The sequence below is a fragment of the Oculina patagonica genome, chromosome 7 (genome assembly GCF_052425735.1).
Source record: "Oculina patagonica isolate OP01 chromosome 7, crgOcupat, whole genome shotgun sequence".
Classification (NCBI taxonomy): Eukaryota; Metazoa; Cnidaria; class Anthozoa; order Scleractinia; family Oculinidae; genus Oculina; species Oculina patagonica.
The window spans coordinates 812,537-825,109 of NC_135764.1; the positions used below are offsets into that span (position 1 = coordinate 812,537).

Sequence of the window (12,573 nt, forward strand, 5' to 3'; positions counted from 1 at the left end):
GCTTTTAATTTTCCCGAAAACAATTAAACTTAGTTCTTCTGGACATGTTTCAGGGAAATATTGCGTTTCTAAAATAGTACAAAGAATAAAGGTTATAGCATGGGAAAATATATATATTCCTAACTCTGAAAATTAGACAAAATTTATTTATGTTGCTAGGTTCGGCATGCAAACTATGAATCTGGTGCAACATCAATGTTCTCTTTTCAATCTAAGTGGAACCATTCTCATTTTTTAGTAAAAAAAAGGCGGTTTCTTCATTCATAAAAATAACATTTCAAGTAAACGGATGATGAAAAATATTCTGCTGCGTTTTAAACATGAGCCTGTTGCCTGATGTCGTCCCACGAACAACACACCAGCGACCAATCACAATTTTACATGTCCCATCAATCAAACCGGTTTGAATTATTTTAGGGTAAAGTCGTACGGCTGACACCAGAAACGCAATCACTCGTGTATTCTTTTTTTATTTACATAAATTATATTACATTCGGGATATCGTATATATAATTTTTTTTCAGGGCTTTATTGAACTGCTTTTATTAATTGTTGATTCTGCGAAGAACATTTTTGCTTATAATAAGTGATTTCTAGATAATACTCAACGATGTTATTTACAGTTATTTGTCGCCAAACATCTTTTAATAAGATTGTAAAACATCAAGCCAACACCCTTATGGCCGCGTAACCCCAGTACATTAATTACCACATGCATATTGTTTTTATTTCTCTTAGCTTTAACTATATACCGGGAACTTGTATTACATGTAGTATGGTATGACTTGCCTAGAACTGAGCTAACTCTACTTGTACATTTCATCCATGTCCTCTAGCTCTAAACAATGTTCTCAACGCTTCCTTAAACATGGGCATTCTGTAGCTATACACGATTGGGTTGACAACAGAGTTAGCCAGATGTAAAGCCGTTACTATCAGCATAACCGTTGCGACTTCCAAAATACAGTTAGGGCATACATAAATTACAGCTTACAACAATACAGCTGCAAGCCAACAAATGAGCGACAAGCCTACAACCTTGAACAACGTATTTGACAGTTTTATGTTCCGTTTGATATTTCTTCTACTTTGACTGTCAAAAATGGACATCATTAACTGTATGAAGATCTTATAGTTTGGTATCAAAATATTGTAAATTATTATCCACTCTGCTTTGCTTGCAGACAGTCATTCTCTCTTGGTTACCATTCGCATCGTGATTGCGTCTAGAAAATAATTTCTTGATTTCTGACTTAAAGAGTGGCATTCGAAAGGCGTAAACCATAGGATTAACAATAGAGTTTGCGTACTGCATAGCCTTTATAATACGAATAATATTGTTAGAGCGAAGAGTCTCGCCAGTTACAAATGAATGAACAGCAAACGACATGATAATAGCAGGCAGCCAACAAATGAGCGAAAGGATGGTAACGATTAACAATGTCTTCGTTAATTTCTTGTTTTGCTGTGCTCGTCTCTCGTTTCTGCCTACTTCGGGATGAGTCTGACGGGTTTGTAGACAAATTAGAGTATATGCTGCACAGATGATAACTAAAACGACCAAGAAAAATGGACTTGCTATAAGAACGGAGATGTCGCCACGAGAATCGATGAGCAACGCTAGGTGTAATATGAATAAGAGTCCGGCAGTCACCCACACAAATCCCAGAGTATAGATATAGCTTCTTGTGGTTAATATACGATGACGAAAAGGCCAACGAACTGCGTAGAGACGCTCCAGTGATATAACCAGCAAATTAAGCAGAGATGATGCTTCGCTGAACTTGTACCAGCTTACAAGAAGGATAAATCCCGGGGAAATCCATCCATGCATGTAACTTTTCATCTCTCTCTTGAGCCGTATTTTTCACGTTGCTGCTCAAAGTCCATAAAATACTTATCGCTACCAAGAGATCAGCGAACGCTAAGCTCACAAGAAGATAAGACGCACGTTTTAACTCGGCTCGGTGCTTCCAGAAAACGAAGATTGTAAAAATGTTACCCGAAAGAGTTAAAACTGCTTCAAGGAAGTAAACCACGCAAAATATCAAAGTTGTTGTAATTTCCATTTCTAAAGAGTCAAGGTTTCCTTTGAAATTCAGTTGTTTAGCTAAATGAGATTCCTCCTGATCTCAGGGCAGGAACAGTGTGAAACGCACATGGGAGAGTTTACCTTCTAGAACAGATCGAGTCACCTGTTTGGAAATAATTTATGTGAAAATAACAAACTCTTCCTCCGACCGAAAATCGAAGTTTTCGTTCCTTCGCTGTAATCTGTCTCTTCTTCCGAAACACAAAAGTGTAAATTGTAATTTCTAAGTCAATTTGATTGATAGATAGATATGCCACTGAGTAGGTTAACAAAAGACAGCTAACACAATAAAGGGCTTTTCCTTTTCCCGAAAACAATTAAACTTGGTTCATCTGGCTTTGTTTCTGAAAAATATTCCTTTTCTTAAGTAATACAAAGAAAAAAAGAGTATAGTTTGGGAAAAAAATATTGCTTACTTTGAGGATAAGACAGGGCTGCATTTTAAACTCAATGATGTTTCGAGATGTTACTAGGTTCTCCATGCAAAATCTGGTGCTACATGTACATCAATGTTTCCCTTTTCATTCGAAGTGACATGGGATCGTTCTCATTTTCTTTAGAAAGATGGTTTATGCGCTAGTTAATAACATATTTCAAGCGAAAAGATGATACAAAATACTCGGTTGCGTTTTGAACATGAGCCTGTTGCCTGTTGCCGTCCCACCAACAACACGACCAATCACAATTTAACTTATCCCCTCAAATTAAACCGGTTGAATCTAGGGATAAGTCATAGGGTTAACGATGATATTTGGGATATCGCATATATAATATTCTCTGGGCTTTATTTTTATTCTTTGAAGAACTTTTTCGCTTTCAAATATTGTTAAGTGATTTATGGATGACACGTACCCGAGGATATTATTTACAGTTATTTGTCACCAAAAACCTTTTAATAAGATTGTTAAACATCAAACCGACACCCTCATGGCTGCGTAACCCCAGTACATTAATTACCATATTGTTTTTATTTCTCTTAGCTTTAACTATATACACTGGGAATAACATATTATGGTATAATTGTATTTCATGACTTGTAGTATAATATGACTTGCCTAGAACTGAGCTAACTCTACTTGTACATTTTCTCCATGTCCTCGAGCTCTATACAATGTTCTTAACGCTTCCTTGAACATGGGCATTCTGTAGCTATACACGATTGGGTTGATAACAGAGTTGGCCAGGCGTAAAGCCGTTCCAACAAGCATCACCTTCACGGCTTTCAAAATACAGTTAGGGCATACATCAATTACAGTAAACAACACAACAGATGGAAGCCAAAAAATAAGCGAAAACCCTATAACTATGAACAACGTTTTCGACAGTTTTATGTTCCGTGCAATATTCCTTCTACTTTGACTGTCAAAAATGGGATAAGTACGGTTCAGTCGATTGCGTATAACCATGTAACTTGTACAGACAACAGAAAGACTCAGCAAAAACGTTATATTGACTGCTATTGTGGAAGGACGAGAATCCACAACCTGCTGAAGAAACAACGGTAACATGAACGTTCCTGCCACGCAAATCCCAGCTGCCCAGACGAATGCGATACCGCCAAAATAAACACGAGTGTTCAATGTTCTGTGACGCAGCGGCCAAACTACGGCGTAAACGCGTTCCAGCGAAATAACGGCGAGAGAAAACACAGAAGTAATTGAAAACAAAATCGTTAAAGATGACAGAAGGTAACTGTAATGATAAGTATTTCTACCGTTACTTGGTTCAGGAAATTCGAACAGAAATGGAACCGAACGAGTTGCAAGCGATATTACCTCCACCACTCCTACTAGTAGATCTGCGACTGTGAGGTTGAGCAGAAGATAATAAGCCCGCTGTAAACTGAATCTCTTTTGCCAAAACACAAATATAGTAAATGCGTTTCCGATGCAAATGAAGATAGACTAAGTTGAAAGCACAACACAAAAGACGATGAAGACTGTACGAGACATTTTTTCTTCGATAAGACGTTTCCCCTAAGATGAGGTTAGGAGTATTTATGTTTATATTAAAGATTTTGTAATGTCAATAAATGTTGATGTCACAAATCAAAAACTAATTTAAATTCTAACATTCTTTTTTGTATTAACTTATTGGAAAGCAATTTTTAGACAAAGTAAAAGGTCTTTGTTGTATGAGCTGCCTTGTGTTTATGTAGTTTAATCGAGCATAAATAATAAGCATATAAAACCACTAGAATTTCTATAACGGCGTCACCCATAGTTGTAAATTACTTGAACTCTTCATGGCACCCCACCAAGTTTTCTCTTTTTCCTCTGTAATCTTTCTTTTTTCAACTTTGTGTTTTCGACTAAATTTACAAGACAATTACAGGTTTTTTTACTGATTAAAATATACTGAAGTGATTATAGATATAACTTTGACTCAAACAAAAGATTCCTGGATTGTTGTTGATATCAGTAGAAAACGACGTAAACACAACGCAGCTCATAAAATAAAAAGCTTTTTATTTTTTTCTGAAAATTGGTTTCCACTGAATAAACAAAAACCACGTCAACACTTCAATATTTCAAAAGCTTTTCTAGAATAAATTGATAAACAAAAACGGGGTAAAAATGTGATGGTAAGACAGGCTTATAAATTATAATAGAGGTTTCAAACTCATTAATGTTTCCAGCATCTCCATGCAAACTCTGATGTTGGGTCAATCTTAAAAGAAAAATGTATGTATTTATTAAAACACAAGCAGGTGTTGATGCGTTTTCTGTTTACGGAAAAGTGAATAAATGAATGTGAATGTGAATAAATTAAAAGTGATCGCACTTTTTGACTCCTTGCTGTAAAGACATGTCAAGCAATAACAATTTTATTTTTCTTCTCAAGTGTAACCAGTTTGAATCTATAAAACTGTGGGATAGGTAGTGATGAAGTCGCAGGGATTTCTATGTTGAAAGTGACCAATAGCCGTCTCGACACCATCATCGACACCTTCTTCCTTTCACGGACAACAGAATAGCTTTTTTTTTATCAAGGTTTTCAAGTTCGCTTTATTTAGACCTCCATTAGAAGCTATACAGAATGCAATCACCTACACCTATCCTCCTCATGCCTCGTGGCACATAGGGCCTTCACAGAGCTTCTTCACCCTTCCCAATTGGTTGCTGCGGTCCGGTCCGTACTTCCTCCCATGAGCTCCAACCTGCTTCTTGCCTTTCTTAAGCTTCTCCACTCTACGTCTCCAAGTAGTATTTGGCCTTCCGCTTCTCCTTTTACCTTCTAGTGCCCAACTCACAGCAACGATTGCAATCATCATTTCGATCTTTCCTAAAAATATGACCAATTTATTTTCCATCTACGAGACTTCACTTCTTCACTCAGTGGTTTTGCAGAATGGAATATTCCGCCATTATTTTATTTTTGTGATAATAAAGTGTTTGTGTTTCAGGCAAGGCTTGGTTCGGCATCCCGGAGAGGTTTAACGGCCATATAAAATTAGGCTGCTAGTACACCTTTCCACTTCACATGCTCCATTTAAATCATGGTTAAATAACTTATGGTGAGGTGTTTCGAAATGGTTCCATCAGTAATTGGGGTCTTGTCAGTAGACCTGGAGTGAAAACAGATAAGTATCTCGAAATCTGATTGTGATATTTTATTTCGACGAATTTTATTGAAAATTTAAATTTGTCTGCAATCTTATTATCTTGATTATCACACGACAAACACGGCTATAAAAACCATGATGAAAGGTCTTTATACAGAAACAAAATAAAACAACGTACTTATGTAATGTAACGTAACGTAACGTACACTTACGATGGTTCCCGAGGAAAAAACAGAAAAATTAGGTCAGTTATTTACGAGAATTTCGATGTCTTCCAACACAGAAGAACGTTACTTTCGGCTTTAACTTTATACTAGGAACTACATATTATTATATACACGTATCACATGTTGTATAATAAAACTTGCCTAGACCTGAGCTAACTCTACTTGTACATTTTCTCCATGTCCTCGAGCTCTAAACAATTTTCTTAACGCTTCCTTAAACATGGACATTCTGTAGCTATACACGATTGGGTTGACAACAGAGTTAGCCAGATGTAAAGCCGTTGCTATCAACACAACCGTTGCGACTTTTAAAATACAGTTAGGGCATGCATAAATAACAGTGTACAACACTATACCTGGAAGCCAACAAATAAGTGACAAGCTTACAACTATGAACAACGTTTTTGACAGTTTTATGTTCCGTTCCATATTTCTTCTCCGGCTTTGACTGTAAAATGTGGGAAGAGTACGGTTTAGTTGATTACGCATAATCAAGTAACTTGCACAGACAACAGAAATACTCAGCAACAAAGTTATACTGATTGCTGTTATGGAAGGTCTAGAACTTACAACATGTTGATAAAACGGTAAAACGAATAGCACTGCCACGCAGATCCCAGCTGCCCAGACGAATGCTATACCGCCAAAATAAACACGAGTGTTCAATGTTCTGTGACGCAGTGGCCAAAGAACGGCGTAAACGCGTTCCAAAGAAATAACGGCAAGAGAAAACACAGAAGTACTTGAAAACCCAAACCCTAGGGATGTCAGAACGTTGCTTTTGTGGTTGGTACTTCTACCGTAGCTTTGCTCAAGGAAAAGAAACGGAAGCGACCGGGTTGCAAGTGATATTAATCCCACCACGCCTATCAGTAGATCCGCGACTGTGAGGTTGAGCAGAAGATAATAAGTACGCTGTAAACTGAATCTCTTTTTCCAAAACACAAAAATAGTAAATGCGTTTCCGATGCAAATGAAGATAGACTCAGTTGAAAGCAAGACACAAAAGACGGTGAAGACTGTAGGAGACATGTTTTCTTCAATAATGCGTTTCTACAAGACGAGTTGAAGAGTACTGATTTATGATTACCAAAAAATCTGATTTTGAAAAGTCATTAAATGTAAATGAGGTACCTACCTTGATCCACAGGGTTTTTTTAATAGCCCAAATCGTTGACACTGAGTTGGCGATAAATACAATGACAGGTTTTTAATTAAAATTTGCTGCAGTAGATAAGAGGTAGCCCCTTTGTGAAAATGCTCTTTGAATGAAGTTTCTATAAGAGAGTCACTAGTTTATGGAAATAATTTGCGCTCTTAATCCGACAGCGATTTTCCTCAGTTTCCGCTGTAATCTGTCTCTGTTCCCAAAACAAAGGACTAGTTATAATAGGTCTAAAGGCTGATAGTTGATATAAAACTTTTACATTTATATTATATAATTTTTATATATATATTTATATTTACAAAACTTTTATATTTCTTGAAAAAACAGCATAAACACAAGGCAGCTTATATAACAAAGAGCTTTCATTTTTTTCTAAAACTGACGTCCAAAGACTAAATAAAATAATTAAAAAGGCACATTACAATTAAAAAGACGTTTCAATAGAATTTTGTTCTAAAATAGCATTGTAAAAATACGGCATGCATATTTCATTAAGACGATGAGCGTGGGACAAAGAAAAAAAAAACGTATGGGTCCCCGACGGGAATAGGTTGGAAAACCTTGAAATTAAGAATAATATTAAGATTGGTATTGTCGAATGCATTTAAAGAGAAACGAACCGTACCTAACGACATCATAATGGCAGGTAGCCAACATCCTCGGAGACACAGGGGTGTGGGGGGATTTTCGAGCGAAAGTTTGTGAAAGAACTGTAACGAGTAACAAAGTCTTAGAAATGAACTGTGGTTTGTATATTCTCATATATTTTAATCAGTTTCCTGAAAAGGGCAGAGACGAGAGACGAGTACAGCTAAGCAAGAAATTTACAGACAATCAATGCAAATAAAATAGACAAGAAAAAAATAACAGAAATGTTGTCACGAAAATCTTTAAGCAATGCTAACTGCAATAGAAAAACGAGTTGCGAAGTTAACAATACAAATCCAAAATTGTATATATAGCTTCTTGTTGGCGACGACCCTGTAAAGGAGACCAACAAACTGCCTATAAATCCCCCAATGATACAACAACAACAACAACAACAACACAAAACAACAACACTTTATTCGCACCCTTAATTAAATTAAAGTTACGATACAAAGAAGAATACAAATAAAATGAAGTGCATGGCTGCCCAAAATAACCACCATTGGCTAACGAGATTGGGCAGCCATCCTTAGTGTTTAATTAAATAATTCCTTAAATGGGACAGGAACTTAGGACTTAGATAACAAACACAGCAACACATAAACACACAGACGAAAACTAAGTTTACTTAAATAATTTAGTGAAAATAAGCTGGAAAATAAAGTATATGGACAGATTAACTAACAGAAGAAAGGAATTAAAAATACACAAAAATACACTGTAATACAAACACACAAGAAAAATACACAAGAAAATACGCAAGTAACCAATAAATGAAGTGGAGATGACGTCCGAGCTTGCGAAAATGACAAATACCCATCCCAGTGACATTTCATTTATATCCAAAATTTGTATTTCAATGCTCAAAACAATTATATACTGAATGCCACCAAGACATCAGTGAAATACAAGTTTACATTGAAATACGACTATACGTTTTGACTCGGGTCGGTGTTTCTAGAAAACAAAGATAATAAGGGCAAGGAAGTGAAACACACAAATGTTACTGTTGCATTACCTCCAGGTTGTTTTGAAGTTAACTTATTCAGCTAAATGATATCAAATGCTTTTTGTTTGATTGATATTGCTTGACTGGTGCACTCATAATTTCCATCCATCTACGAAATGGTTTGTCCGTTACGCTTTTCCATAATACTGATGTAAATAATAAATTAGTAACACGGAGGCCTTTGACACAATCCGTATTGAATTGCTTTATTGATGCGCTTTCTTTACTTCCTTCCATATTACCCAAAAATGGTTAGTCCGCTACATTTTCCCGTGACATTGAAGCAGTTAGTAATATGAGAGTTTCGGCGCAACCCATTTAAATTGCTTGAGTGGTCCACTTTTTAAATATTCTTCCATTTCTTAAATGGTCAGGCCATTATCTTATTCTATGATATTGATTTAGAACTATGAGGCTTTTGCCAAATTCGCAGAACGATAAAAAAAAAGGCTTTCCTAAGATTATTCCTGTCAGACCCCAGAATGTTTATTATGGTATAATTAGCTTTTATGCTAGTTTATACAATACATTGTGTCTCTAAGGAAAAGTCATAGTAAGAAAAAAGAACAGGTACAGTATATGGCCTTTGGTCCGGACGAAAAAGACGCGAACGTGTATTTCTCAGCTTAGAAGAAGAGCAAAGAGCTGAGATTTGTCCTGTAAGTTACCGTGACATCCATCTAACATGTGAAAAGACAACAGCTTCTGTGCTTACTCGATTACTCTGTAATATCGAAAACGGTGGTTCAGTTTGACGGCCCTTGGTCCGGACAGCGGGTCCTTGGTCCGGACAGCACGCAATATTTTCGCAATAATTGTTCAAACTCCAATCTAAAGAAACTTATTGCACATTTTTAATATGTTTTAGTGAAATTCTGAAAAATGAAATAAAAACTTTAAGGAAGAGAGCTTTATTTCGTCTCGTCAACAATATACCGTGAATATAAACTACAGCGCTTATTAACCTGATAAGCGTGATTTGAAGCTTGAATTAAGTTTGAATTAAAACTCCTCGTTTTAGTTTTATTATTGTAAATTGATGTTTATTTTGCCTTAGAACTCAAACGAAAGGTGTGACTTTTCTCAGACTCCTTTTCATACAGTATCATTTAGCTTTCCACCTGCAGAAGTTTTTAAGTTATATTTGGTTGCTGTTAGTGTCCGGACCACGGACCTAGTCAGGAAAATTACTTAGAAATTTCAATTCTTTACCTTCGACGGAAACTCAAGCGGTCAATTAAATTATTTGCACAAGTCGAAAGAATATTTCCTAGACATCAATTCTACCAAAGATTACCTCCTTTAGCGCGCTCAGTTTGGATATACAAGATTATAAAGAAAACCAGTTAGTTTGAGGACCCATGAACAAAAAAACATTGCGAAAACAAACTTCACCTACCTTCACGTCGACTTAAAATTCTCGACTTCACCGCCAGCAAGAAAGCCTTCGAGCGAGGTTTAGACAGTAAACAGATCACGAAATCTTTGGAAAGGTTCGATTTTATTAAAACTTTGTTTTCTATCAGAAAAATGCACGATGAACCGAAAGTGTCCGGACCAAGGGCTGTCCGGATTTAGGGCCACATACTGTACGTGTCGTTTATGAAAAACAAAATTACAATGATTTAGTTTTAAATTCACTATTCCACTCTTATTGAAAAGATAAAATTTACCAACTATTAATTTCATTTTTCGTTTTAAAATAGAATGGTCCATTTTCTACATAAAAAAAATATTGTATGTGCACGGTTTCCTGTGCATAAAGGAAGTTGGACATAACAGCAGCTGACATCGGTAATGTATTTTTCAATTTTTTAACTCTGCATGTTTAACTGAATCAAGAAAGAATGCTAGTAACATTGGCTTTTTAAAGCCTAGTACTAATAAACGAATCGAAGCCTCTAAAGGACCAGTCCGTTGTCTTTAAATTTCTATCGTACATTCAATAATTACCCGTGATATGCGAGTTGCTTATATACTTGTTTAAACAATATCAGTACATACTATTGTATTTTACTACATCATTATTTTGTAATCATGAACCAAGCCTTAGTTTTTACTTCGATAAGAATCAACGTCCTCAGCTTCTTTATTCTATAATCTAAACTGTTGGATGGTTCTAGATATAGACTTTTATAAGTGACTACATTTGGCAAGTAGCAATTGAGGTATCTTAAAATGATATAAACTATATTTGAAATAGCGTATCTGCCCAAAATAACCTCTGAGAAGAATATTCCTCTTTCAAACTTTTTACTTGATTCAGTTCATGAATAACACCTGAGAGCATTTTTCTTTAAACACTCTCTGATAAGATGGCAAAACATTAAAACGTTCAAACCTGATACACGCATGAACGTGGGTTCTCAATACATTTCCAACCTCTATGTTTCTTTCAGATTAAACTTTATACTGGGAACTACATATTATGATATACATGAACTACATGTATTAGAAGACTTGCCTAGAACTGAGCTAACTCTACTTGTACATTTTCTCCATGTCCTCGAGCTCTAAACAATGTTCTCAACGCTTCCTTAAACATGGGCATTCTGTAGCTATACACGATTGGGTTGATAACAGAGTTGGCCTGATGTAAAGCCGTTACAGTCAACATAACCGTTGCGACTTCCAAAATACAGTCAGGGCATGTATGTATTACAGTGTACAACAGTACAGCCGGAAGCCAACAAATAAGTGACAAGCCTACAACTATGAACAACGTTTTTGACAGTTTTATGTTCCGCTCGATATTCCTTCTGCTTTGACTGTCAAAAATGTGAAGAGTACGGTTTAGTCGATTACGTATAATCATGTAACTTGCACAGATGACAGAAAGACTCAGCAAAAATGTAATGTTGACCGCAATTGTGGAAGGACGAGAATCCACAACCTGTTTATAAAACGGTAACAAGAATAGCGCTGCCACGCAGATCCCAGCTGCCCAGACGAATGCTATACCGCCAAAATAAACACGAGTGTTCAATGTTCTGTGACGCAGTGGCCAAAGTACAGCGTAAACCCGTTCCAAAGAAATAACGGCGAGGGAAAACACAGAAGTAATTGAAAACAAAATCGTTAAAGATGACAGAAGGTAGCTGTAATGATAAGTATTTCTACCGTTACTTGGTTCAGTGAACAGAAATGGAACCGAACGAGTTGCAAGTGATATTAATCCCACCACGCCTACCAGTAGATCCGCGACTGTGAGGTTGAGCAGAAGATAATAAGCCCGCTGTAAACGGAATCTCTTTTGCCAAAACACAAAAATAGTAAATGCGTTTCCGATGCAAATGAAAATAGACTCAGTTGAAAGCAAGACACAAAAGACGATGAAGACTAAACGAGACATGTTTCCTTTGAGAAAACAGATATACGTTTCCAGCTGCAAAGTCAATAAATGTAAATGAAGTACTTCCTTGATCCGCATGCATTAGTGCAATCGTTGACACTAGTGCGTTGGTGATTAATACAATGACAAGTTTTTAATTAAAATTTGCTACAGCCCTTTGATTGAAGTTTCTATAAGAGAGTCATCGGTGTGCGGAAATAATATGAGCTCTTTTATCCGACATTCAACAAAAAGCTTTCACATTTTTTTCTAAAAATTGATGTTCAAAAATAAAATAATTTTTTTTTCGAAAAATGTGATTTTTGAAATAAGACATGCATATTCCACAAGAAGTTAATTGAAACAATGTTGATTCCAGCTTTTCTATGCAAAATTAGGAAACAATTCAATGTCCTCTTTTCAGTGTGTGCGGAACCATTTTCACTTTTATTAAAGGATGACTTACGTATTGATTTAAACACATGCAGCAAGTTAAGTTTTGTTCATGTGAGAAAACAACAGAAGTCAAAGGT

The 12,573-nt window shown here is 36.1% G+C and overlaps 1 protein-coding gene and 1 pseudogene across 1 annotated transcript; both read right to left on the reverse strand.

Annotated features, from left to right (window-relative positions):
* Positions 1-460: 460 nt before the first annotated feature.
* LOC144660419 (somatostatin receptor type 5-like) lies at positions 461-2,415 on the reverse strand (annotated as a pseudogene).
* Positions 2,416-10,525: 8,110 nt separating this feature from the next.
* Positions 10,526-12,168, reverse strand: LOC144660802 (adenosine receptor A2a-like). Its single transcript, XM_078521528.1, has one exon. It carries the CDS (start codon positions 12,137-12,139, stop codon positions 11,174-11,176), a length of 966 nt encoding a protein of 321 aa, XP_078377654.1. The 5' UTR covers positions 12,140-12,168; the 3' UTR covers positions 10,526-11,173.
* Positions 12,169-12,573: the final 405 nt, after the last annotated feature.